Source organism: Stylophora pistillata, chromosome 4 (genome assembly GCF_964205215.1).
Source record: "Stylophora pistillata chromosome 4, jaStyPist1.2, whole genome shotgun sequence".
Classification (NCBI taxonomy): Eukaryota; Metazoa; Cnidaria; class Anthozoa; order Scleractinia; family Pocilloporidae; genus Stylophora; species Stylophora pistillata.
Window position 1 is genome coordinate 42297517 of NC_142522.1, and position 26856 is coordinate 42324372.

At 38.3% G+C, this 26856-nt stretch overlaps 1 protein-coding gene and 2 long non-coding RNA genes across 3 annotated transcripts; 1 reads left to right on the forward strand and 2 right to left on the reverse strand.

The window, feature by feature from the left end:
* Positions 1 to 126: 126 nt before the first annotated feature.
* On the forward strand, positions 127 to 12759 carry LOC148733833 (uncharacterized). The gene is made up of 4 exons (XR_016000117.1): positions 127 to 430; positions 1408 to 3004; positions 6845 to 9808; positions 12514 to 12759. It is a non-coding gene; the product is annotated as an uncharacterized LOC148733833 (long non-coding RNA).
* Positions 1162 to 4680, reverse strand: LOC148733834 (uncharacterized). Its single transcript, XR_016000116.1, has 4 exons — positions 4481 to 4680; positions 3757 to 3850; positions 2974 to 3185; positions 1162 to 2335 (listed from the first exon to the last, which is right to left on the reverse strand). It is a non-coding gene; the product is annotated as an uncharacterized LOC148733834 (long non-coding RNA).
* A 12514-nt stretch (positions 12760 to 25273) lies between the features above and the next one.
* Positions 25274 to 26335, reverse strand: LOC148733835 (uncharacterized). Its single transcript, XM_088758040.1, has one exon. It carries the CDS (start codon positions 26333 to 26335, stop codon positions 25274 to 25276), a length of 1062 nt encoding a protein of 353 aa, XP_088614166.1.
* Positions 26336 to 26856: the final 521 nt, after the last annotated feature.

A 26856-nucleotide genomic window follows, 5' to 3' on the forward strand; every position in this document is an offset into this window, starting at 1 on the left:
CGTTTAAATGAGGGTTCATTCTGCATGACCTGGCCCTTGTAAGAAGATGATAATGGGAAGTGATTGTAAGTACACAAAGAGACGAAACTGAAAGAAACAAAACAAAACAAAACAAAAAACAAAAAACAAAAAGAAAAAAAAACAAAAAAGGCAGGCTCCTGGGGTTTTCCCTTTAAGCTGAAAGCAAGGACAAAGGCAAAGGCGTTTCAGATGTTTCATCGTGTAATATGCTGCGCAAAGTGAATTAGAAATCACTGGAGATGGTTTATCATTATTATTCACCAATACCCTCCAGGCTATACACTACGTCACCCTCTTTTTAAATCAGTTGGCAAAGTGTAAATGGAAGTGAACCGAGAATTTCACATCCATTTACACTTGACCACGATTCACTGACCATATTTCGCCGAGCGAGTTTCTTTTACGCCAGGTAGGTAGTCCGCCATTATACTAGATCACCTGGTAAATGTGAGCAGTGTTCCAAGATAAGAGGGAAAAAAGTTCAAAGTATCTCACAGGAGAGTTTTAAAAATTCGGTTGAACCATGAAGTAAGAGAGCTTTGAATGCCATAGGAGACCATACTTCACTGTCGAATTCAGCAGGCACTCTGACCTACCATAACTTATGATTTCGTGTTACTTACGAAATGTTATGTTTTTATGACGTTAACGGGAAAAAAGATATAAAGCCACCCTTGGCGATATTTAGTTAATTAAAAACAGGAGACTAGTTCTCATAGACGACACCACAGCTCTCATCGTTTGTCCCTTTCACGATTAATCGTAGCATTCCGTGAAATATACCACGGTTTCGTTCAATCTGCTATTGAAAAGGAGGGAGTAGTGGGAGGGGCTTTATATTGACGTTTTACCGAAACCATGCTACATAATGCAACCTGAATAGATTTGTCATATAATTCTCTTATTTTCCTCTCTTCGTTTTCTAGATTTCAATGTTCTGGCTGTTATTGTTCATTATTTCTGTCTCGAATTAAAAACACTATACCCACATTCTTTTTAGCTTCTTCAAATTTTGGAATGCGCTCTGCGGAATATGCTCCAAAATGTTCTGTTTAAGGTCTCTGACGAGAAAGCAATGCACTGTCACGTGTATGAGTCAAAAAGCCATGCAACGTTGAAGTCTATGAGTCAAAACAGAACTATGACTAAAAATTTATTCAGACGTGGTTCTAGCAGATTTTACTGCCTTACATTCTCTCAAGTATTGTGACGCGAGTGATATAGAGGTAGCGAAGGGGTCAGGGAGAGATGGAGTTCTACAAAAAAAGGTAGATTTTTTGGATGCTTCATACATCCAAACGCCTTTCCCTCCCGATGCTAACGATATGCCACGATTAACCCATCACGTATACTTCTTGAAGGAGACTTTTTCACATGCTTTTTCAGAATTTTGAACCTGAGCTGACCCATTTTCAATCGTATTCCTTACTCCGAAGAAAACCTCAGCTCAAGCTGTCAACAGAGGATGAAAAGGTTTATTGTGAGTGATGTCCTCAGTTTTACAGTTTTCAAGCATAAAATTACGCTATTCATCGAAACATTACAACATTAACTCCGCCCTCTCAGCTATGCAACCAAATGATTGCTTCTTATGTTACTGTGTGATGTGTGACACAAAAATATTCTATGCCTCAGAAATTAGACAATTATGTACAATCAAGTTCGCTGCTTTTCGGATTTAAAGGTTAAACCACTTTTAATAAGTCGAGGCTGGTTTCGATCGAGAAACACTTTAAATCAATGGAATCTAGAGAACCGCTTTCCTATGTACAGGTGTGATTACCCTTTATTTTAAGTTCTCTACTTACAAGCGGTCTAATCTCGTCAGATTCTGGAACGCTTTCTCAGGTGTAAATTTCAACATGTTCCATGACAAATCTCTAAGAAGAAAAAGATTTATCTATGGAAATAGCAGTACATAGTGATGCTCACCTGCGGAAACGAATGCAAGTGAGGTAATACACTCGGGACCTACGAATTAGCATGCATATAGCATATCTATAGCGTGTATTTATTTTTTTGTAGTAGCTCTTTTTCGGTCAAGAGTAAGTGTGTAAGGGACGTGAATAAACGGTTTTCAACTTAACCGCGGTGCACTGCAGGAACGAGTGCTAAATTAAGCAAACGAAAGGAGGCGCGAAGGCCGTCGGGATCTTCCTACCTTTTTTTCAAATTCTACAAGGTAAGATACATGTTACATAACACTATTGGCTTTTATATATTTACAAAACCGAACTATACGTACATCCTAGTTAAGTTTGGAAAATGGAAGGTGCTCTGAGGAAAGGTCGTGAACTTGTTTCCTGAGAGATATCTATAAGTTAAAAAAATGAGAATAACTTTCTTAATTGTTTGATTTCAAATAGTAGGTGTATTAATGATTAAAAAAGGCTGATACTTAGTAATAAAAAAATTAAACGAACAAATAAAAACTAGGCAAGGTCCTCTCAATAACAAAGGCAATTTAAAAGCCACAGAGAACGATGAGTTCTGTTTAGTGGTACGCTGCACGTATCTTTGAAGTTTAACCAAATGAACACTGCACTTTACATTTGATATTTTGCCCAAAAAATGGCTTATCGCTGCAAAAAAGCAAAGAAACAGGCTAGAGATGCGAGATTGGTTAAAGCTTACTCGAAGCTACGCCGGAGCCTTATTAGTTCTTTAAATAACAGACAACAAGCGGCGAAAATGGAGAAAAAACTCACGATGTCTGAATCGTTAAGTCACTATTATCTCATATTTAGCAAGCACTCATGAAACGGTTATTAAACATTGATAAAAGAGTGAGCTTCTTTCGATCACATACATTTCCTAAATAGGGAAAAAAATTGATAAGGAAGCTGTGTAGCACAAAATGATTGATTACAAAGGAAGGTTATTGATTGTCTTTGTCTTTCAGTTTCATAATAAGATGTTCTACAAAAAACGTAGTTGCACGAAGGTACTCACAGTATTGCCGTATTGGGTGGAAGGTCACGCGGTACGTGTTTAATTACGCTGCACTTAATACGGATTCGATGTTCGTCAAAAGGTTTGCATTGACAACTTCCTGGATGAAAATCTTTTGGACAACAAAATCCAGAGGCCATAAGCCAGTGCAACAAAACTAGAGGTGCCAAAGGATTGCATGTCAATAACCAGATTGAAGATACTTTCCCCATCTGCTCAAACGAAACAAAAATATATCCATTAAAAATTTACAAACTGAATGAGATATCCACTATATACATAAGGTATGAATTTCGATATATGCAGTTGCAAGTTTGAAATACCTGGAGTGAACCTGTATTTTTCGAACGCTTATTTCTACACATGGACATATAATTTAAGAATCACTTTTATTTCGAGCAATCAGGTAAAATTTGGCTTACATCACATGACTGAAATCTACATCATTGATCCAAATGTAAGAACTTATATCTCTCAGGAAATTCGCATATTTGCTGCATGTAAATAAGTTTCGAGTTTTTTCATCATGGGGTGTTAAACGAGACGGCTGTGTAATGTATGTTGTGCTATCGTATCAATCAATCGTAAAAACCGTGTTGGAAGACTGCTGATGAACGGAAATATAGGACGAAGCTCTTTCTGGTCCTTTCTAATAAACTGGGTCTTTATTCAAATCTTTGAACGAAGGAAAAATTTCAGCATAAAGTAAATTCAAGCGTCGCCTAAATTACCCACCACTATATGTTGAATAATGATCAGAATTAGAAAGAAAGCCAATGTTACCTCATTATGGCTTTAAGCGGGTCTGCTTTCACGCGATGTCAAAGGTGCAAAACAGATATTATTCTGCCTAATTATTTTGAAATCGTCGAACGGTCTGAAAAATGAAAATTTAATTTCAAAAGAGTTCATGAACCTGGCTTCGATAAATGAAATTGTTTTGCTTCAATCGATGCTTTTACCAAGATAAAATATTTAAATTTCCAAGTTTCTCAGCCTTAATCTTTTAGCCCTAATTGTTGCTCAGCCTTAATTGTTAGGTTACCCAAAGCCTACTTCATCCCTGACTGCAATATGTAAATGAAAGAAGGAAGGGTTATCCAAACAACAGCTGCAGAAGCAGAAAGAGCAGGATCTCTCTTGAAACCAGTCCAAATGACCTGATTAACTGGGCAATTATTGTGCATTATTGGAATTTAATTTACGTTTATAATTACATTTTGCTTAACCAGCACATAATCAGCACAACTACAGGGTTTCATTGCCATTTCTTTCAGGTTATAACTTGAATCTGAAAAATCTGAATATTAAATACAATGCTTAAAGTTTGGCGAAGATATATTTGCACACCCGTAACGACCAGTCAGGAAGAACACATCCAAGAGCTTCTACGGTTGAAGAGGCGCGGATATTTTCCAATGTTTGAGCTTTTTCAGGGTTTTACCAGAGCGAATTCATATAACCCGTTCGTTGCACGCATACGTGTATTGCTTATGAACATACTTACCTTTATTCAGATTTTTGTGACTTTACAGACGAAAATCCTAACCTTTTATAGCACTGGTTGATTGAATAAAAGTTCCCAACTATGCTTAATTGTTCTTCGCATTTGCCTATAACGAATGGTTCATTTGCATATAGCGAAAGGGCCATACGAATTTGCAATGTTGAAAACTGAAAGTAACTCGAAATCCTAAAATTAACAAGTCTCTTGGGAAATTTAGACTCTTGATTTATTTACAAGCTTATTAACAGCCGCTGGTTTTCATGATAGTACCAAATAGACAAATATAGCAATTTATAGTTTTCTTCTCGTTAGTGATAAAAAAAGGAAAGACAAACGTTTTGAACAAAGTTCGTTCCACATGACATGACCATCGTAAGAAAACAATGATCGAAAGTGATTGCACATAGACAAACAAAAGAAACTGAAAAGAAAGGTTTCTGGGGCTTTTCCCTCTCAGCTGAAAGCAAAGACAAAGGAATTAGCGTTTCAGCTGTTATATCGTGTAAACGAGAGTTCATTCTGCATGACCTGGCCCTTGTAAGAAAATAACAATCGAAAGTGATTGCAGGTATACAAACAAGACACTGAAAAAGACAGTTTCCTAGGGTTTTTCCCTCTAAGCTGAAGGAAAGAACAAAGGCTGTGAGGTTTCAGGTGTTTCATCGTGCGATATAGTACGTGAAGTCAATGGATATGGTTTATTGTTCGCCAGTACCCACCAAGGTATACATCATCTTTAAAAATAAATTGGCAGTTATAACCGAATTGGTCAGACCGTTTACACTTGACCACGATTCATTCATCATAATTCTGGCCAGCGAGTTTCTCTTACACCTGGTAGGTAATATGCTGTTATGCCAAGTCATCTGGAAAATGTGAACAGTGTTCACATCCAAGATGACTTTTTAAGACGAGGGAACAAGTTTAAAAACATGTGGCAGGAGATATTTCGAAGAGATTTCCGTATAATCCTATAACAATCAGAAAGAAAGCCGTAATCTCAAATGTATTCTGTTGTTTTGCCTCTGCTTTCTTTTATCCAAGAAATGTATGCATAATGAGGTCTGGGGTTAAACGGAAATGTTTCCGATATTTCTCAAAAATTCTATTCATGATCATGAAGTAATATACCTTTGAATGCCAAGTGAGACCATGCTAGGACGCCGAATCCAACTAACATTCCGACCTACTATAACTGTTGAGTTTTACGTTCTATTTTTACATCACATAGTGGGGAAAAGAGATAAAGCTACCGATGGATATTTAGCTAATTGAACACAGGAAACAATATTTCATAGGATGTATCAGAATCTTTGTGCTTTCAATGCGATGATCAAACGTAACTCCTTTTGACGCATGACGCATAATCTTACTTTTAATATCTACAAGTTCTGTGATTATCATACGTTTGAATTTGATTTGACACTGAACAACGATTTACCACGTAAACGTCATTGAATCCGCAGCAGCTCTTAGGTTTGTTCTCTTTAGGTGTCAATGCTTCGTTTCGTCGTTTCAGAAAACAGTCGGATAATTAGGTCACCTGGTAAAGTCGGCGAGATATTCGATAACATTGTTCTTTTCATGCTCAGATAAGCAAGATGAACAATATGGTACAAGTTTGTATTTGGAATTGTCTAAAACTTTAAATATGATATCAATTCAAGATAAAGAACAACGTCAAAAACTTCAAACGATATGTAAGTTTTCCAACTCAGTGAAGCGAAGAAGTAAGTCGACTCGAGTAAGACCGAATAAGTGTTTACAGAAGTCATGAAATTGTTATGAGGACTTTAAACAAGAGAACCAAGTATTCAACCAACAGACCAATGGATATAATAAGCAAGTGAATACCGAAAAAATAAGTTGAATTTATAGATGAAACAGGTTTTTTTGTTTTAAAACACATTTCTATCTAGAGGTTTTCAAACATTTCTATCTAAAGCACGGAAGTTATAATTAGCTATAACAGTCTAGGCGTAAACTAAAGAGTTATAACGGGTCCGAAGTGTCATGTTTGAAAAGTAAAGAGGAAAGTAGAAAAGGATAAAAAAAAAACTGACCGATCTCAGCATTGCCACCATTTAAGATATATTTCTATCCATTTAGAGAGCTTGGCACTACGGTTCAGAAAAAAAAATGAAAGAGAACTGGTAGGAAAATTGAATGACGAGTTCGCGAGAAGATCGCTATGCTTGCTAGGAAAAAACTTCGAGAGACTATCAAAAGACCTTTTAAAGTCATGATATCAAGCTTAATATAGACCAGAAAGGTTAATTAATCTATCATTAATCTTATATATTTCGTTTTGGTTCATGATTTGTTTTGTTTATTTATTTCGAGGATGGATTTTTTTGTTCTCAGGTATCAAAAGCACTCCTCTGTTAGCATGGCTTCCTCGTGTCTGCGTCTGCCTCCTATTCTGTGTGACTGTCGCTAATAAGGTGAAAGCAAACGATATTAAGTACTGCGGTAAGTAAAACGTTCTGAAACACGGATAGAGCAGTGACAAATTCAACTTCAACATGGTTTGTGCTACATAATTATGAGGCTTTAAGACGCAAAAATTGTTCTGGTGCACTGTAGCTCTGCCTAATGTGTCTAAATAAGGTTTCTGATTACTAAAAGTTAGATATATGGTTTTATACATCTTATTTTGTTTGTAGTAAATGCGTTAAACCCGGGGGTAACATGTGAAGGTGTAGTCTGATCGTCCGGGTGAGTGTAGTCCTAAGAAGGACTGTTGTCGATGGTAGTGACCGATGTTTCGACAATCTGTGCGGAAGTCATCATCAGAGTCAAGTGAATGATTGTTGTCAGTAAAATGTTCTTATTCCAGTTCATTTGAAATGATCGGTTGGTTTTGCCGTGATGTTATTGGCTGTAAGACTCAAGTGACTTAAGTCGGTCGTGATTGGTCTGTTTCGATCTGTCGGTAAAGTTAGGTCGTTCTTTTTCGGTCGTTTGTGATGTTTATGTTGTGAATGAGTCGTTTGCATGGAGCGGGTAGTTGTTGACATCTGTTTAGGGGAGTCTGTTCTAAGTTAGTAAACCAGCTTTCCAGAGTCAGTCGTTGAAAATAGTCAGTACTGTAGGTTAGGAATTGCGTAGAGTCCCAGTCAATGTTGTGGTTGGTAAGTCGATGATGTTCAGCAATGTGATTGCTGACATCACCTTTCCTCGTCGCTCGTCTGTGTTCGGTCAGTCTTGTTGTGAGTTTTCTGCCAGTCTCACCGATGTAGGAGGCTTGGCAGTCGGAACAATAGATCTTATAAATCGTTCTCTGTCTGTTCCTCGGTTCATCTTTGTCTTTAACGTTGGTTAGTAACTGACGTAGTGTGGTGATGGGTTTGTGGGCGACGCGGACATTGAAGGGTAGTAAGATGCGCGATATGTTTTCAGACATGCCTTTTATGCACGGTATGGTTGCTGTAGTCGTAGGGGTTGCGGTGTCGTTTGTTTCGGTAGTGGTGGTGGGTCGGTGAGTGTTTCGTCGGATGAAGTCGTTGATGTAGTTGTTCTTCGTAAAAACACGGTGAAGGTATTTGTTCTCGTCGGATAAGCTGTCTGTCTAGTCGCATACTAGTTGCGCGCGTCGTGTTAGAGTTCTGATAGTTGCGGCTTTTTGTGATGTAGGGTTGTAGGATGACTCGTCTAGGAATCTGTCGGTGTGTGTCGGTTTCCTGTAAACTGTCGTCCGTAATGAGTTGTCGTTGTGGCTTACCAGGTAGTCTAGAAAAGGAAGCTTTAGGTTTGATATTTCAACAACAACAACAATTTCAAACTTGAAAACTCTGACAGAACTTCAAGGAGAGTCGAAGACCGTGTACTTTTGATTGCTGTCATAACTCCACCACCAACTCAACCAACACGGTCACATCTATAAATGTTATACGCAGTAGGCAATATCTTGTGATCCACGATTGACTCGTTTAGCCATGTTTCAGTGAGGCAAATAACATCGAGGTCTTGTCCATAAACGATACCTTGTAGAACCCCAAGCTTCCATTCAAAAGACGAACCCTCCACAATTTGAAAAGCTTTTAAACTTCTCACGTTTTGAATAAAGCAGCTTAAAGATTTCAGGTGAGGTCCAGGATTTGGCAACGCTAATGTGGCCTAAAAAACGCGTTAACTCTTTCCATTGTCACTTTGACCTTTCTATCAACACTTCTTCAACAGCTGTTGACGTATTTGATTACACAGCACGATTGATTGTGACCCATGAAGATGGGACACCCTTTTGGAAAGGTTCTGACATGGTCAACTGCACACCAAAGATGTGGTTTTGCGATTTTGCGGCTGGTGGTAGGTATTTCCAAATCAGAATGGAACAAAAGTACCGAAGGTGAAGCCAAATCGTAGCATTGTGGGCACGCCTTGATATGTATGTAGCTTTCAGGTCTCCGTTCTCAACAGAACGGGCGTTTCTCATTTAACTGGAGATCAAAGATACTTGGCTATAAATAGAATCACAAGATTTAGTTAAATTTTAACTCCTGACTAACATTTTAGGAGAAGAGAAACTTTCGTTCGTTTGTTTGTTTAGTATCTTTTAGAGGGGGATTGTGTTTTAATCTTAACTTATTTTGAATCAATCTCAATCTAGGTCCAATAGTGGTTAATTAGATTGTGAAAAGCGGAAGTAATTCAACAAAAAATTACGGTAACAAATTGACTCATTAGAGAATACCATAACTTCAATACAAGTAAATGATGGAAATTATATATCATGATATATATATATATATATATATCATAATATATTATTTAATATATATTTCATGATATATTATCTTTCCCACAAACACAAATTGCATCTCTTAGCTACATTGCAATAAGAACTAGCTTGTTTCACCTTAGGCCACTTAATATTAAGCTCAGTGTTCTTATCTTTAAGACTCCATATATAAATACTAAGTTCAGTAGCATGCCTGTAACGTTCGTTTCGGAGTGAAGACAAGTGATTCCTGAAACGCATTTTTAACGCGGTGTCACAGAGACCAATGTATGTTTCCTTTGCGGTTTCTGTCGTAGCCTCTGCCTTGGAATTTACGTTTTCCATGTTACAGCTTCTATCCATGAGGCATATGTCAGGTTTCCCACAGTTGCAACTTTTTCTAGCTTGATCATTAGCATGTGAGAGTTTCCGGATTTCTGCTATGTTATGGTTAGATATGAGAGTTTTAATGCTGCCCATGCAGCTGTAGCTCAATTTAAGGGTGTTTCGGTTAAAAATTTTGTGAAGAGGATTAGTTTTGGTGAAATGCTTATCAATAAGTGCAAGGAAGCATTTTCCGACATTAGTTTCCACGTTCATGCTATATGGTAATAATAATAATAATAAGTAAGATCTTTTGACAGGGAGCCCACGTCACAAAGTGTGGTTTTCAGTGAGGCCCTGCATAAATCTAACGTAAGGATAACAGAAAATATAAATATGGTTATCAAGAAAAGGATAAAAGGGCATAATCAATAGAAGAGACTACATGTTTTTAACAAGACGTCTAAAAACTGAAAAATCGGAAATGTTCCTAATGCCGTCTGGGAGAGTGTTCCAGTCATCTACTGCATGACAAACAAACCGATGCTGACCCCATGTACGCTTTGATTGTGGTTTACAAATGTTGTTATTAAAACGAGTGTTATAATCATGCATGTCTTTAAAATGATTAAAATTAAAATTCCAATCAATTAGTCCATTCAAGGACTTAAAAACCAAAAATAGACGATGAGATCTTCGTCTTTTTTCCAATGTATCCCAACCAAGTAGATCAAGAGCTTCTGTTGCTGATGAATGCTTTGGCATATCTAAAATTAATTTAGCTGCTTTATTCTGGAGTAATTGGATCTTGTTCATCAGAGTGGTGTTGGATTTATCCCCCCAAGTCACATCAGCATAATCAAGGATTGGCAGCACCATGGCTTTTACAAAGAGTTCCCTTGTATTTCTTGGCATAAGATGTTTTATTCTCTGTAAAACGCCAAGCCTCTGAGACACTTTGGTCTTAATGTAATCCACGTGATCAGTCCAAGTCAGATTCTCATTGATAATTACGCCCACATACTTGAACGAATTGACTCTGTCTAACTCCTTCTCCTTGATTGTTAATGTGAATTCTTCTAAGGTGTTAAGTTTCCTTGGACCGCCAATGAGCATGAATTTAGACTTCGAGATATTTAGTGTAAGTTTATGCTCGTAGAGCCACTGAGCTAGCCTGTCCAGATCCTGATTCAACATGGTCTGTAGGTCACGGGCTGATTGAGAAGAGCAGTAGATAGCAGTGTCATCAGCGAATAAGGTGACCGTAGTGTTCCGAAGGACCTTGGGTAGTTCGTTGATGTAAATGGCAAATAGTAATGGACCGAGAATAGACCCCTGAGGAACACCAACGGAAACCTTCCGCGCAGGAGAAGAGGCTTGACCAATCACAGTCTTCTGGTAACGAGAGGATAAGTAGGAATGGAACCACTCAAGATTCTTGCTGCGTAATCCTAGAGATTTGAGCTTCCCGAGTAAAATGACATGGTCAACGGTGTCGAAGGCTTTCTTCAGATCAATAAAAACTACACCATTTACTAAACCTTTATCCATATTACTTAGCACTTCATCGGTAAACTGCGTTAGAGCTAAAGCGGTAGATCTTGCACGTCTAAAGCCAAACTGGTTCACAGCAAGCAGATTGTTGGAGTCGAGGTAGCCGTAAAGTTGAGAATGAACAGCTCTCTCAATTACTTTACTGACCGTGGGCAGGATAGAAATGGGACGATAGTTATCTTTATCGGACTTATCACCTTCTTTGAAAAGAGCAGTCACTTTCGCACATTTCCAAGATGATGGGAATTGACCCTTCTCAAAAGAGAGGTTTATGATATCCCTCAGAGGTGAAGCAAGTACATTTGCTGCATCACGGAGTAAACGTGCACTGATGTTGTCTAGTCCTACCGCTTTATTGGTTTTCATTAGGCGCAGCTGCTTTTCAACAAAGGCTGACGTCACATCCTTGAGAGAGAACGATAAGGTAGGAACTGCATCGTACTGAGTCGGTTTTAAACCACGAAAGGCCTTTGCAAGGCTCTTACCGATGCTTGAAAAGTGATTGTTTAGAGTTTCTGCAATGCCTTTGGGGTCAGTCTGCAATTTTCCATGACCAAAAACTGCATTAATTTCATTGTGGTTAGAGGGAAGTGTCTCTTTAATTGCTTTCCACATCTTGGAGCTGTCACCTTTAGCATCTTCTATCAGCCGACAATAATATTTCGATTTCAGCTTCTTTTCCTCGCTATTCGCACAGTTCCTCAATTTTCGGTACATTTGCCAGTGATACTGCGAGTTCTTACGCTTCTGAGCCTGTTTCCAGTGGTAATCTCGATCACTCCGAATTTCGAGGAGTTTGTTCGTAACCCATGGTGTCTTTGTCCCCTTCACACGCTTTGATTTTATCGGAGCGTGGTCGTTTGCAATGCTATTGAAAAGACCTTCCCAGAGGAACACGGCATCATCAACATCATTAGCACTTTCGATTATGCTCCAAGGTAAGTTGCTGAGATCACGCAAGAATGCTTCTTTGTCGTAGCTTTTAAAAACAACGATACTCGAGCAACTTTGGTGGAAGTTTCTTTACACCTCCCTTGATAGTACAGAACACAATGCTATGATCGCTGATGCTTGACTGCAGAACATCGGACTGCACGACCCTGTGAGTGTTGTTAACGAACATCAAGTCTATCGTGGTGCTAGAATTCTCAGTGACCCGAGTAGGTTTACAAATAATCTGAGAAAGACTGTGTTGTAATGCAAATTCATCAAGTTTACGGCGTAACTGATTCTTGGTGGAATAATCAATATTATAGTCACCCACCAAAACAATATCGGAGTTTTCAGTGTCGATGTAATTTAGCGAATCAGCTAGATTTGAAATAAAACCATCGATGTTCACATCATCAGGTCTGTAAGAACAGCACAGTATCATTCGTTTGCATTTAGGTCTCTTGATTTCCACCCACAGACATTCAAAGTTATGCTTTATGAGATGGGTTAAACCATGTAATGTTCCGCTGCCTTTTTCTTCGTGGACGTGGTGCCTGGTTTGTTGTGGCTTTGAATGACAGGGTGTAGCTATACCCACATTTTTGGAGAGCTTCTTGATAGATAGGTTTAGCGCTATCGAAGCATTCCCTATCGGAAGATATCTCGGAGAGCTTCCTATTGATTGATTCAGGGAAATTATGCAGAATGGATGGTAGGTGGTTGGACTTTTTACGCACGTACAGGGAGATGTTGCCTTCCTTTGTGAAAGGGTAACACTTCCCACTTGAGAGGTCAAGTGTGAAGTGTAGAAAATTGGTTTTGGTGATGTTAGCCTCGACTGTGATTTTTAAGTCATTGTCGCGGAAGACTTTGCAAAAACCTTTCTTGATATTCTCTATTTCCTGCGGTGTTCCATTGAGGGTAGCTCAAATAGTTATCGAACAACAACAAACATATGAAACATATGAGTGAACTGCGGTTATGAGACGTATATAAGAACGATCCTTCGCAGTAAAGCGCTATTTGAGCAATAGTGGAAATCAGACCTGAAAAAAATTTCAGGCCTGTACGGGATTCGAACCACTGACCTCTGCGATACTAGTGCAGCGCTCTACCAATTGAGCTAACAAGCCAACTGGGAGCAGGCCATCAAATTAATTCGATATAAACCCGTAGATGATAAATCGAACAACAACAAACATATGAAACATATGAGTGAATATGTTTCATATGTTTGTTGTTGTTCGATTTATCATCTACGGGTTTATATCGAATTAATTTGATGGCCTGCTCCCAGTTGGCTTGTTAGCTCAATTGGTAGAGCGCTGCACTAGTATCGCAGAGGTCAGTGGTTCGAATCCCGTACAGGCCTGAAATTTTTTTCAGGTCTGATTTCCACTATTGCTCAAATAGTGCTTTACTGCGAAGGATCGTTCTTATATACGTCTCATAACCGCAGTTCACTCATATGTTTCATATGTTTGTTGTTGTTCGATTTATCATCTACGGGTTTATATCGAATTAATTTGATGGCCTGCTCCCAGTTGGCTTGTTAGCTCAATTGGTAGAGCGCTGCACTAGTATCGCAGAGGTCAGTGGTTCGAATCCCGTACAGGCCTGAAGTTTTTTTCAGGTCTGATTTCCACTATTGCTCAAATAGTGCTTTACTGCGAAGGATCGTTCTTATATACGTCTCATAACCGCAGTTCACTCATATGTTTCATATGTTTGTTGTTGTTCGATTTATCATCTACGGGTTTATATCGAATTAATTTGATGGCCTGCTCCCAGTTGGCTTGTCAGCTCAATTGGTAGAGCGCTGCACTAGTATCGCAGAGGTCAGTGGTTCGAATCCCGTACAGGCCTGAAATTTTTTTCAGGTCTGATTTCCACTATTGCTCAAATAGTGCTTTACTGCGAAGGATCGTTCTTATATACGTCAAATAGTTATGATAGCAAACTAATTGAGTGATCATTATTATCGATAATTTTTTATAAGTATATCTTTGAATTTTTGACCGCTACTGGCACAAAATCTAATTTAAAAAGATAGCTTCAGTTTAGCTTAGCTTTAGCCTACAGTACAGGCATCATGTTAGGGCGAGTTAACGTTAAGAAGCGCGCGATCGTTTATTCAACCGGCTGTGTTTAATTTGGAGTTAGAGTCGACGGTAGGGGTAGAGGGTGGGAAGAGGCAATTTTCTTTAATTTACCTGTTTGATTGTTTCAAAATCGTTTTAGAAGTTTTCAGGAGGCTATCGGGCCCTTCTACTCCAAGCGGGGTAAAATACTGTAATTTGCGTGTTAGGTGGATAGCAAGTTTAGTGGTAAATTTATTGAAATACTCAAACATTTTGTAAGTCGTGGGTACGCGAAGCGTACAAACGACTATTAGAATGAGCAGACTATGCAAATGCGTCACTCACTCAGATGTAAACAAATCGATATGTCGACGGCAGACCAATTGATAGCGACCTTCCGAAATTATACGGGAACGCCTCTATCCCATTTCAGAACATTTGTAACGGAGTTAAAGCTCTTTGAAAGACTAAAGGTGTAACTATGAGTGAAGACGCTTACTGCAATCGCTTTTCCGCGATCATCTTTCGCCATCATTTGCATTATTATGGAATATTCCTCGCCGTTCCCAGATATATTTGATTTTTAACAAAGCGTCCAGGCCGCAGTCATTCTTAACTACAATTTCAAGTCCTCATTCTTCTCGCTGCGAGCTGAAGACGCTTGATGCAATCGCTTTTCCGTGATCATCTTTCGCCATCATTTGCATTATTGTGGAATATTCCACGCTGTTCACGGGTATATTTTGTTTTTAACAAAGCGTCCAGGACACAATCGTTTTTAAATACATTTTCAAGGCTTCATTCTTCTCACTGCGAGCCGTCAATATTCATATCGTTATCTATCGCTAAAACAAGTAACCGACGAATTTTTTATATAGGGGAAAGCGAAAGCGAAGCGTTGTCTTCGTGACTGGCGAATTGTTTAATTTTCTGATGGTTTTACCTCTCATCTGTTTGGTGACCTCGCAAAAATTAATTTGTGAAAATCATTGTGTGTACACCCCTGAACGGTAAAAATATATTAAGTTCAAGGAACAGTTTTGGTCTAAGTCCGCATTTTTTGTCAACAAAATGAAAATATACTCATATCGGCTTAGGTTAAAAGTTCGTAACACATACAAAAGCTGTCTTCATTTGTTTGTTTTTTTTTTTTTTGCAATACTGACATCTCGTACGTGAAATGAGACTATACGATAGCTTGAAACTCTATTTGAGAACGGAAGTGGCCGCTTTCTTAAAAACAGCATTCAGTGGTCACTTTGTTTAAAACAAAATATGCGAGGAAACGGGCCAGGAATATTCCGAAATAGTGCAAATGATCATGAAAGCGATTACTGAAAGGCGATTGCGTGACACTCGGTAAGTTGTAAGATTACTGACATATGTTATCAATGTATCAGGGGAAATAACATTTTTCAAAATTTCTAGTCTGCATTCTGTGCCCAGTCTGCATTTTCTACCTAGTCTGCATTTCGTACCCGGTTTTCAGTCCGTGTTTTGTACTGACCGATAGCTAAAATGTGAATTCTGACCATTCACCCAGCATCGGCCCAGTATTTCAAAGTAATACCAAGTAGTTTCAAATGGATCCAGGAATCACCCATTGTGTAACGATGGCCTGTTAATACCCAGATAAGTGCAGATAAAGTTAACCGTTTATTTAATCTACACCAGCCGGCACGCCATGTTACAGCACAGTTAACTCTATATAACAGTACCGAAATGTCTAAACACTACACATTGGAATTTAATTATCTTCAAAACTCATTCAAACGCAATGTATCCACGACTTATTTACAGTTTCCTTAAATTGATTTTAATAAGTTAGCGAAGACATCTATGAGTTTCCGTGACTCGCCGGTCTAAATTGTAAGTTTCAGCAAAACTTTTGCCAAAGATCAATAAATTTATTCCTTCGTGTCAGTATTTGCTTTTTGATTGTTAATTGGAAATAGCTATAAAGTCATTCAATAAATACAATGAGCTCAAAGCTAATTATGATCTGTAAAAGAACAAGGAGACATGTTTCACCGGAGATCTACTGTAGACTATTTGATTTGAAGCTTTGTTAAGGCCCTCTCTAAGAATCACGAATAACTCATAAACATGGCCATTAAATGAATGGCCTTTTAAAAGAAGGTTAGCGGATGGTGAACTCCAGTTTAACTGCAATGAACTGCTTAAAAACTAGTCAAATTCTACCTCGTTGGCATCGTGAAAATATGTAGTTTCGGGTAGTTTATGTACTAAACTAAACTGACCTTACAGATTGCCTTCTCCAGAAATAAAACCATTAGATAGAATTTTTTTTTAATTTTTTCCGACTCATGCTACTTCTGATAGGGTGTTTACCGGATTTGAGACAACATTTTTCATCCTCCCGAAAGGGTCCTATGGCGAACAATCTTTGAAAAAATTCAAAAAGCGATTAGGTTTTTGTTGCTATCCAATTCATCTTGAGTCTGATTGTTGAGTTTCCCTCCACTTCTGATTATGCACACTTATAATCCAGTAATTATCATTGAAGTAAAAATATGTATAAATATAAAAATAAATAGAGCCCAAACTTTTTGTAGCTTTCGGGTTTTCAGCAATTTTAGGTGGGAGCAAAAGCACTTCTGAATAGTCGCTGATTTGGTTGTATGAGGTTGTATAAGAAACTCAACTTTATAGACATGGCTAATTCTTCACTTGTACAGTTTGAAACGAATGATACGTGTCGGTTACTATGGTGACAAAGTTCTGTCGAGAGGAGGTGACAATTTTTTTGCATTAAAAAAACCAACTTCACTCATAAACGCAGGTGGTCTCCCCCTCCCTCTCCCCCATCAGTCAAATTTCCTAGTAAGACAAACCATTTGTACAACAAACTAGTAGACTAAATTATAGCCGGAAGGAGCGTAAGCTATTTACACCTGAGACCTAACCACGAAATAAATTAATTCCTCCTTATAAAAAAAAACAAAAACAAAAACAAAACAAAAAAACAAAAACCTTTAAACCAACAGTATTTTTCACAGTCTGGTACCAAACATTTGGGAAATGGACACATGAGGTCAAAATGTGTCAATTTCAAATAGTTGATAAGCAGCCTTCAAGTGGGTGGGCCCTATGCATTGCATCCCTGAGGACGTAAGAGAGCCAGAATGGAAAAACGCAAAAAAAACATGTTCCGCTACGATCTGAAATTTAAGGCCATTAATTTGCGATATGTATAATCGAGTTTCACCGACCAACAAGACCTCGGGGGGATTTAATTCAGTTGTGACAAACTGACAGAGAACTTCACAATCAAGAAAAGAAGATGGCCTCATTAAACGCAGGTTAACATTAAGTTGTCTTAATTTGTCTGTTTCCCTTAAGGTAGAAAGCTCATTGTAGCTATTCTCTGAATTTATAAGGGCGTTTTCAGATAACTTACATTTTGTATTCTACTGCTTCGTTTTAATAATTTTGGCTTCCCTAACATAATAAGTTCATGCATTTTTGAACTCATTTTGCAACCAACTTCTTTTCCAATAAGAAGGTTACAAACGGTTAAAATTTAAGGGCAGCCTGAATCAAAGTTTAATTTAAAAAAATAGGCACGTCTACAGTGCTCTCCATAAAAGTTTTCTGTCTCTGCAATGCTATCCATGAACATTTTCGACTTATCGATGCCGCGCAATGGACAAAATTATTATTGATAGACCTTAATAAGTGAGCAAGTAAGTAACAACTTTATTTACAGAGAGTAACACATAACAGTTAAAAACTGACGAACCAGTGGCCCTCTATCCTAAGTTAAATATTAAAAACTATTTACACTTATAAGATAGTAATAAAAATAAATATCTATATCTGCGTATGCAAAACTAAAAACTAAGCTAAGAGTTCTTGGATAAAAATATTCTCGAGCAGAACATTTAAAAGAGCCAATGGAGTCTTTCTTTCGAATTTCTAAAGGGATGCTGTTCCATAGTTTTGCTCCTCTGGCCTGAAAAAAAAAAACTATTTTTAACACGAAAAAGAAAAAGAGAACAAAGGACAGAACAAAATTGGGCACTATCTCAGAATTATTACACGACTTGGGCAGTCAGAGGGCCAATAACTAAAATCAATCAATCAAAATGCGCTATTGCCGGTCAATATTCTCTCAGTATTGGACCGGGCACTGTCCAGAATGGTCCCGAATGATACCGCACTTTTACGTGTCCCTTTGAACTTCAGTCGTGTAATAAATCTCTTATTAACCAAGCTTGCTCGGGACCGTACTGGAAAAATATCGGCCCTCGGTCTTTTTTGTACGGACCTCGCTCCGCTCGGTCCGTACTGTCAAGATCTTGGGCCGATATTCTCCCAGTACGGCCCTCGCGCTTGGTTAATAAGATATATATATACTATCCCTTATTTAAAACGGAGTAATGGACATTTGACTTGGTACGATATTATCATACCAAGTAAAATGATAAAAATATTCACATTTCGGATCAAAATTCAAGAATTCAAGAAATTTGACCGCCAGTAAATTACCAATGAGGGTATATTATAGAATGTGACAGAGGCAATCAGGTGACCGGTAAGGGGGGGGGGATTTTATCGAAACACAGTAAAACCCTCCACCACCCCAGTCCCCCTACGATGAATAATGATCGGTCCCTTATTTACAATCACAATTCTTAGATTACGATGCCTAAAAGCTAGGTTTAATGGGTTCATAGATGCCTTCTTATGTCCAAGTTCTAGTTACTGCAACGATAAAATAAATCAGTTATAAACGAAAAGTAATGCCACATCATTCGATTTACTTAAAGAACAATAATGGCGGGATTGATTAATAGTAAGTACAGAGAAGTTCGTCTCAAAAGTTGTTCAAATTGGGCGTTTTAAGCATATGGAACGAGAATTTGATTTGACCGTATTCAGTTCTGTTAAAAGTCATCAAACTATGATACCATTACAAACCGATCTTGATTTTTAACCTGTACTAAATTAAGAACATTTTTAGCAGGAATCGCTATCTACAAAGTTCAGTTCCATCTATCAAGAAACTTTCCTAACTTATGTAGATCATGAAACAAGTTTAGGCAAACCTCCTGCTGTCAAATTGTAAAGCTTAATCCCGGAAACTTGGCATTCGGTTTGACCAGATAACTCGACCTCTCTATTGACAAAAACATGACGGTCTCTCTTTAAGATGGCTTTGAAAAATATCATGCCGTAGAAAATGTCGACAGCTGGAACACGAAAGATATTAGTTTACTGAGCATTAAAGCTGTATGTGCCTGTCCTTAGAAGCTGATGATATCAACCTCAAGGTAAGTGTTTGAACATCACTTTTTAGCCCAAGGAACTGCTCATATTTGAAAGACTGGAGCATCTTTTTTCAGTTTTCGAATTTAAATTCTAACTCTAAAGCTGATTTAGAAGTACATGAAGGAGGAGGGAAATGGGTGAGTTTCTCGCTTTATCTGCATATGTGTTACATTGGGGTAATCATATGCATTTGTAAGCTGATATGAAAAACCGTCTCTCTATGTTATTTGTGGCCTGTAAGCTCGGCCATCCCCCCCTTCCCCCCCCCCCCACCCCGCTGCTTTTGAGTGGAACCTACCAGGGATATATGTGATACTGGCATCAAAATACTCCCCAGGGGAAAGCAGGGGAAAGCAGCTTGTTCATCTGACTAGAACACTTCAATTCATTCCACACTGTGCAGAATGCTGAAATTTGAGTTCAAAAGGTTGACGTTCAAATAAATCTATTGACAGTGAAGCTGCAAAAGCACAACAAAGCAAAATGGCGGAAAGGAGAGGGGAAAGTTACATGGTTTTAATTCAGAGTTTTAGTATGAGCCGGAGGCCAGAATAAAATTCTGGTGAAGTTTCACGTAGCAATTCAAACGAAAGACGGGGAAGACTACGAGTGCGATAGCTTTCTTGTAATGATTACTGCTGTCGACCCATATCTAGCAGAAAAAATAATACAAATGCTCGAATATTTGTTGTCATCCCCATCATGCTATGGTTATTTTCATTGTTATCCTCATCATAATCATCATTATCACTTTCCTTATCACAGATGTAGCTTTGCAAGCTCAGGCTAAATTTCCGCGTCGTTATTTCTCAAAATAAAGCTCTAGCCTGAAAAAAGACTATTTACTTAATGACTGAGTGTGAGGAAAAATAGTAGAATGAAAAATAGTAAAATGATATAGTCGTTAGGCATCAAGGACCGAACAGATTACCTCGTATGATTAAATTATTAATGTAACGCTAATCATGAGAATGTACAGCTAATTAGTTACAGTAAACATAAAATCAACACACTCACGTACTTAGGAACAACTCTAGCGGTGGTTGATCATTAGAAAGTGGAGGTAGCGGCAAGATAAAATCCCTCGATACGTTTCCCTCTTTAGAGTTGAAACCAACCAGGTCTCTTTTTTCTTTTTTCAACGTGAAGGGAAAACCATACTTTGTTTTCGTTATGTTCTAGATTGCAAAGTGTTCACTTTGATGTAGCTTACACGTACGCATGGGATTTTTGCTTTTAAAGGCTTATCTGAACATGGGAGGAAAAAAAAAATAAATAAAAAAAAACTAGAATTAAAATGTAAAGGACCGCTTGGACCTGGTGCTTCTGTGAATGAATGAATGAACAACTTTATTTAAGTGTCTATGTTTTTAGCTATAAGCTAATGGGGGACACTAAAAGATTTAAAAGTCAAATACATTTACATATATAGATAAAAGTAATTTACAGTAGATAATTAAAAATATTATAAAGTTATTTAATTAAGTTTTAAATTTCAACAAGAGTTTAAAGGTCGACTTTTCTTAGGATGTTCTTGAACGAAACTAGAGTTTCTATTGTCCTTAGGTGTCTTGGTAACTTCGACCAAATGGGAGGTCCCATATATTTAATAGAATTCCTACCAAATCTTACAGTATCGAATCTTGGCAGTTCGAAGTCACTGTTCCGTAAGTTATAGTGAGTGTTCTTTATATCAAATAAGTCAGAAATATCCTCGGGTACGAGACTATTCTTAACTTCTAACGTCAAAGTGGCAATGTCTTGTAGTCGGCAATTGTACAACGTCGGTAGTTTGGCGCGACTTAGTAGTTCTTGATTGGACGCTGATCTAGTTTTGTACACCGCCCTAAGTGCTCGCTCCTGAATCCGCTCAAGCTTTCTCCGATCCGATGCATTACAAAAGTGCCATACTAGATGACAGAAGGTTAGATGGGGCAGAATTGAAGACCTGTAAAGTGATAGTTAAACATTACAGGGTATCAAATTGCGTAGCCGCACTAGGACCCCTACTTTTTGACTGGCCTTAGAGCATAGATCATTGATATGACTAGTAAAACTCAATTTTTCATAGATTTAAACTCCCAAACGCCATATTTCCCCCATTCTCTCAATAGTATGACCGTCAACAGAAAAATCTTGATTATCGTCGTGTTTGTCAACATTTCTTTTGTCTTTTCTTTCTATTATGTCATAAATCAAGGCTTAACTCAACAACGGCATTAAAAAAAAAAAAAAAAAAAAAAGAAGTATCCGGTCTTCTTGCGCCCACGATCGCTTCGTACCCAAATGCAATTGATCTCTACCCAAGTTTGAGTCGGTTCGTACCCAAACCGCCGATCGATTCTTACCCGCACAAAATAAACATTTATTCAAAATACCTTACGAACAAGCGCGTGAAAAGATGTCAACTATTACTACAACAACTTCGGATCACTCAAGGGAAAAACCCTTTTGAGCTAATGGTTTTGTGCCTACTCTCTATTCTTTCTTGTCTGTACTACCTCAATTGATTTGTGTCTGACTCTCAATTCTTATTACGAATCGGGTTTGTTACGAATCAACTTAACGGCCTGCTCCCAGTTGGCTTGTTAGCTCAATTGGTAGAGCGCTGCACTAGTATCGTAGAGGTCAGTGGTTCGAATCCCGTACAGGCCTGATTTTTTTTTTTTTTTTTTTCAGGTCTGATTCTCGCTATTGCATAAATAGCGCTATCTACTGCGAGGATCGTGCATCATACGTATCTAATACCGCAGTTCAAAATATATGAACATCATATATTTATTCTATCTCAATCAACAGTTTCTCCAGTTGGCGATTATTTCCTTTATTCTCCTGACCTTAATGAATGAATGATTTAGGGCTGATATTGTGAGGAGAAATTAGATACTTGTCACTCTTAGGCGCCAAGGGGTTAAACTGCGGGGTCATCAGTCAGTGGACGGCACTTAGTGGGACACCTGCTAAAGTTAATTGTTTTCCATCACAGGAAATAGAATACTGTTTTACTGTAAATTTGCCTGTCGTTATGCACTAATCGCGGGAATTAATGTCTTGAAGAAAACCCCAATTAGCTTTGGTCATCAAGAGTCCTAAAGAAACCAATGCCTTTGATTTTCTGAATTTGAGGGAAAGAAATGCACTATCTATTTAAACTTTTGTAAGCATCGGCAATATTACCTATTGACTATTTGTAAACCTTGGTATGATCCTTACCATATGAACACGAAAAACAATCAGAGGGAGACTTTCCTGGATGACGCGATTCTGGAATGTACGTACCCGTGCTACAATTCTTACTTCTTACTTGACCCATTTCATCTTGATAAAAGCCACCTTAAGTTAATTAATGGAAACTTTATAATGAGAATGTCCTTTTGGATGTAAGTTCCTTCCTAAACTAGATTTTGATTAGCAGGTAATCGATGAAATTTATATATCGAAGGTCATACTAGCTATACCTAAGCTCATAAAGGGTCAAACGCAACATCTACAGCCTCGTAGAGCTTCCTAAATTACGCAAAGCAACTTTTAAAGCATTAGATTCTGCGTAAGTTATGTCCTGCTTGGGGATTAAAAGATCGCTAATTATTGCTTTCTAAGAGGTTTGATAAGAACAATCTATTGATTCAAGAGCGAACATTCTTTTTAAATTCTATGATAATGTTACATTTTGTATTTTTAAAAAATATTTTTTTCCACGAATACTTTCGCTCGAACCTCGATTTCAGAGCAAGTCGTCTGTGTTTCAAAAAATGAAAATCAGTTCTTAACTTTTGAACTAAAAGATTATATTTTGAAATCAACTTAGTATTAACCTCATTGAGTTGAATTTCTTGAACGGGGGGGTTGAAAGTTTTTATTTCTCAAGATGTAGGATTCTTGCAGAGACAAGTATTTAACGTTGACTCTCGCTGGACAGGTTATGGAGAAACTTACTAGAACGGTTTATGTTCATTGATTGCCCCTAGACCATCTCTGTCGTATTTTAAAAAAAAAATAGTGATCACGTCACACTGCTTCATCATTTCTCCATTAATTCAACTAATGAAATTAGTATATCTACAGGAGAAATAAAAAAATAAATAAAGAAATAAAGAGATAAAAGAGCATTACCTGCTGGACATGTTCTACATTTTCTTTCGCTATAGGTACCAGCCACGCAAAAAAAACCTTTTTGGAACAGCGCTCATATTAAAATACATAAAAAAGGTATCAATTCTAATTCCAAAAATTAATACTTCTGGAGTTTTGGACGCACGCCTTAAGGGAACCGAATGGACCAACGAAAAAGACAGAAATGAGTAGCCTTTTTACAAGAGGTTTACACAAACGTTGAAACTCCAGGAGCATAAATTTTCTTATTTACACAGAATTCACTTAAAGAAATCTGCTTTCATAGAGCCCGAACCGTCAGCCGTCAAAAACGAAATAGTTTTGGCGTCAACCGTCAAATAAGAAAGCCAATGTTAGCCTTTAAATGTCTCAGATATCGTTAATTAAGATTTAAACGATTGCCTCATTTGGGGTCAAGTTCTGTTGTTTAAAAATAAAAGTTCTGATATATCACAAAAATACAGTTATGTAAGTTCTCTAACTTCTTATCGGGAGTAAAACTGGTAAGTGACAGAACTTACTTTCGGTGGAGACACTTCAGGTGTCGTAAAACGTTAGTTATTCATTAATAAAAAGTGTTGTAAACTGACAGTTCTTTACAAACGCGTCATTATGAAAAATATCAGCCAAATTCGTGCGTTCTGTTCCTTTTATAAACGACTTTTCACATTTGAAAAAATAAACGTAAACCGCCCTCCCCCTTACCATTGAGACCCTCCTTAAATAGCTTTTGTCTTTTGATAGTTGCGTCATCCATAATAAGCATAAGCGCAATGTCTTAGTTTGCCCAACCTCTCGAGAAAGTCAGAGCGTGCGTTATATTAGCTATAAACCAAAGTAGGGAAATAGCATAAAAGACCGTCACCATTTTATTCCTTTAATCAGACAAGACCAGTTTTAGTATAACTGTAGCATAACAGTTAATTAAATACGAGCAGTGTAGTTTCCTCGAATAAATCCCACGAGAATTTTGCAAGAAACTGCGCTGCAAACTTATGTCACACTCAATGATACTTTATGTCTTTTCCCTTCGTCCAATCTACGTATATAAACCAGGGCTACATATCCTGAAGCCCGTTTTGCTGGACCCCAACACAAATCAAAACAAACCACTGCTTGGAGTTAACTGGCTATGGACAGAGGCCCATAGCCGCTTTAATAAATACATGTTTTTAGATCTTAAGAAATTTCGCAGGAACAAATTAAACATTTTATGGGCACTCAAAAACGCCAAAGAGCATTAGGATTCGCTGCAATCCTGATGCTTGCCCCACCCAAAGGAAATGCAGCACTGGAAATAGAAACTGCTGCCCTGGAAGCAGACTCCCCCACTCTATTACGAGGTAACAGAAGGTGAGAAGTAATATAACAAAGAAAATCCGACTACTAGTAAACTCTTATTCTTCTTAACCGGGGAGCTACTGACCTTGCAAGTAAGCCCCCAGGATGCTTATGATCTAAGATACACCTAAAAACTGCAAGAATGTAGTCCTTCCTCCGGTTACAGATAGATAGCAACAGCCTTATAATTAACTTCGTGGCAGATGTGCTATCTGACAATGTCAAGATAGAAAAATAAGTGGGAAACTGCCCTTGCAAGTCAGCCCCGGCTTAAGAAATGCAAAGTAAATATGCTACAATGCCTCTACACCTTAGCTCTGAGATGAACACAACTGCTGCCCGTGCAAGTCAGGAGTGTCAGTCCAGAGGATGACACGAGGAGTAGCAGCAGTTGCCCCTGCCGGATGCTGCCCTTAGCCTTAAATTAATGAGCTATGAAGATAAAGAAGGGATTCTGATATATTTCTGGAATGCATTGGACTTCCAACGCCCCAAATTCCTAATCTGTGCATCAGACATTCCAGCATCTGCTGCATAACAAGCAGCGCCTATACGAAAGCTATGGCCCTTATAACGTGAAGGGTCTAGATCACAGTACTTAGTGACTATGGAAAGCTTGTGAATGAATGTATCTCTGGAAACAGGGGAAACATTCATCAATCGAAACAGAGGCCCAGGCCTGTTTCCCCTAAGGGCTAAATGATTAAAGATAATTTGGAGAAGACAGGACTGGTTGCGACGATTCAAAACAACTGAAAAAGTTCTCTGACTATAATTGTGTTTGAAGTCAAGAAAGGTGAACTTCAAAGCAACGACCTCCTGATTCGCATCAACCAGCTGTGTAATCTGGTTAAGTTGAATAAGGGAGCCTCCCTCCTTTGTGGTTCTCAAAGTGAGCTCACCAATGCGCATGCAAGCAAGAAAGGCAAGGGAGCACATGGCCTTAAATAAACAACTGTCATATGGTGTGTGACAAAAATTAACGGCACAGTCCAAAATTCGACTAAGAATAGGTAGGCTAATTGGAAGCCGACTGTCTAGGCGAGACCCAAGCTTTCCATAACCCTTAAGCATCTGAACAATGAAAAAAGCCTTAGTGGGATCGAGAAAACCAGAGAGCTTGTGGCAGTAACCTAAAGCCGAGACATTTTTGCTCACCGTGGAAGGAGCGTAGCGACGATCATACATGTGAGCAATAAAAAGTGCCAAAACAGGGGGTGAAATGGGCAAGGTAGTGAAAGTGCCAGGTAAGATCGCATGTATAAATTGTGCTAAAAACGTCGAGGTCCGTCGATAAGTGGGAAGCGAGGAAGGTTGCAGGCTGGACTGCAATGTTTTTGAAATTACAGGCTCCAATTCTGAGGCTGCAGATGCACAGGAATGTCTGTTGGCTCCCGTTCCATGTGAGCTGGTGCCAAATGCCTGAATGCATCCACCTATAATAGAGAATAGAGACAAAGAGTCTCCACAGAGTGTTATGAACAACTGGAACATGCTTTGCCTTAAATAGTATGTTGTTCCTTAAGCATACCAGTACTAATTTTCTGCCAAAAAAAATCAAATTTTTGTCCTTGCAGGACTGCTTATTAATTACATGAATCAACGCCTCATTGTCTGTGAAAAATTGGATACGCCGATTTTGCATTTGATCACTCTACAGATATAAACTCAGTACAATGGGATAAAACTCCAGCGGAGCAATGTTCTGGTGTAACCAATTGTCAGGCAAATTCCCTTAGGACCATTTATTACCAAAAAGTGGCACCTAAACCTAATGAACCAGCGGCATCAGTATACAGCTCTAAGGTGTCTGAACTGTGCCATAGGTCCTCAAGAAAGAAGGACCTGCCATTTAAACTAGTCAAAAAAGACTGCCAAAGCTTCAAGTCTGCTTTGACCTCCTCAGTTAACCGAATAAAGTGATATGGGGACTGGATCCCAACTGTGAGATCAATTAACCTACGCAAAAAAGGCTCTACCAGGGACAACAACAGAACAAGCGAAATTGAGCGTGC